Raw genomic sequence first — 1,291 nt, 5'->3', positions numbered from 1 at the left:
GACTGAGCGGCGGCTCCGGGAGGCGGCAACACAGGGGGGCCACACCCTGTATGTCCCCAGGGGGGCCCTGTGGGGGTGCGGGGACATTGCCAGGATGGACCAGGAGGGGACATTGGCTGTGAGTGACACTGGGGACACTCACAATGACCTTGGTGTCCCCCCCCTTGTCCCCACAGACCCTGAAGGTGACAATGACTGTGGTGTCACCCCCATTGTCCCTGAAGGTGACAATGACCTTGGTGTCCCCCCTACTGTCCCTCAGGCCCTGAAGGTGACAATGACCAAGTCCCCGCAGAGTTTCCGGGCGCAGGGGTGGCTCCGGGAGCGGGTGGCAGCTGCGGTGGCCTCAGGGACGAGGACGGTCCTGTACGAGGGTCCCCTGCGGCCCCTCTGTCCCCTCGCCCCCAACAATGTCAACACGATGGCAGCAGCGGCCGTGGCGGCGCCAGGGCTGGGCTTCGACGGCGTCACCGCCTGCCTGGTGGCCGACCCCAGGTGTGTCACCTACCCCCTGTCACCTCCCCCTCTGTCACTGATTGGTGTCACCTCCCCCTGTGACCTCCCATGGTGACATCCTAGTGCCACCCCCGAGTGTCCTTGTTGTCCCCTCATTGTCCCCTCATCCCCTCCTTGTCCCCCCCAATGCCTCCCTCTCCTTGTCCCCTCCTTGTCCCCTGAGTGTCCCCACTGTCCCCTCAATGTCCCCTCAATGTCCCCCCAATGTCAGCCCCAGTGCCACCCTCTCCCTGTCCCCTCCTTGTCCCCTGTGTGTCCCGGTGTCCCCGCAGTGTCCCCGACTGGCACGTGGTGGAGGTGGAGGTGACATCGGTTGGAGACAAGGGGCGGTGCCTGAGCGTCACCAGCATCCGCCGGAACCCGGCAGGACCCGGTGCTGTCACCGGCAGTGCCACCCTGGGCTCCTTCTGGAGCTCCCTGCAGGGTGGGTGCCACTGTCCCCAATGTCCCCAATGTCACTTTTGTGTCCCCAGTGTCCCTAATCCTCCTAATGTCCTCAGTCACCCCAATGTCCCCAATCCCCCCCATGTCCTCAATGTCCCCAATCCCCACTAATGACCCCAATGTCACTCTCTGCCCCCCACCCCAGCCTGCACCGGACACAGTGGGTGTGTCCGTCTCTGCTGAGCCCTCAGGACCGTGACGAGCCGGGACCCCCTAAGGACCCCCCAAAAACCCCCAGACGACCCTTTGGGACCCTTTGGGGACAACTGGGGATCTTTTGGCGACATTAAAACCTCCCCCACACCCCACAATGACGCCACCCTTCTTGTCA

General features: G+C 64.1%; 1 protein-coding gene across 1 annotated transcript in view; it reads left to right on the top strand.

The window, feature by feature from the left end:
* Positions 1-1,285, top strand: part of ASPDH (aspartate dehydrogenase domain containing) — a 16,243-nt gene extending 14,958 nt beyond the window's left edge. The window contains exons 2-5 of the mRNA XM_029958870.1: positions 8-118; positions 263-495; positions 789-940; positions 1,106-1,285. Of these exons, the coding sequence (XP_029814730.1) occupies positions 8-118; positions 263-495; positions 789-940; positions 1,106-1,143 (534 nt within the window). The 3' untranslated portion in view covers positions 1,144-1,285. The remainder of the gene's footprint in view (positions 1-7; positions 119-262; positions 496-788; positions 941-1,105) is intronic.
* Positions 1,286-1,291: the final 6 nt, after the last annotated feature.

The sequence above is a fragment of the Manacus vitellinus genome, unplaced genomic scaffold (genome assembly GCF_001715985.3).
Source record: "Manacus vitellinus isolate BGI_N305 unplaced genomic scaffold, ASM171598v3 scaffold_177_pilon, whole genome shotgun sequence".
In the NCBI taxonomy this organism is placed as follows: Eukaryota; Metazoa; Chordata; class Aves; order Passeriformes; family Pipridae; genus Manacus; species Manacus vitellinus.
This window is presented reverse-complemented; position numbering and strand designations above follow the sequence as displayed.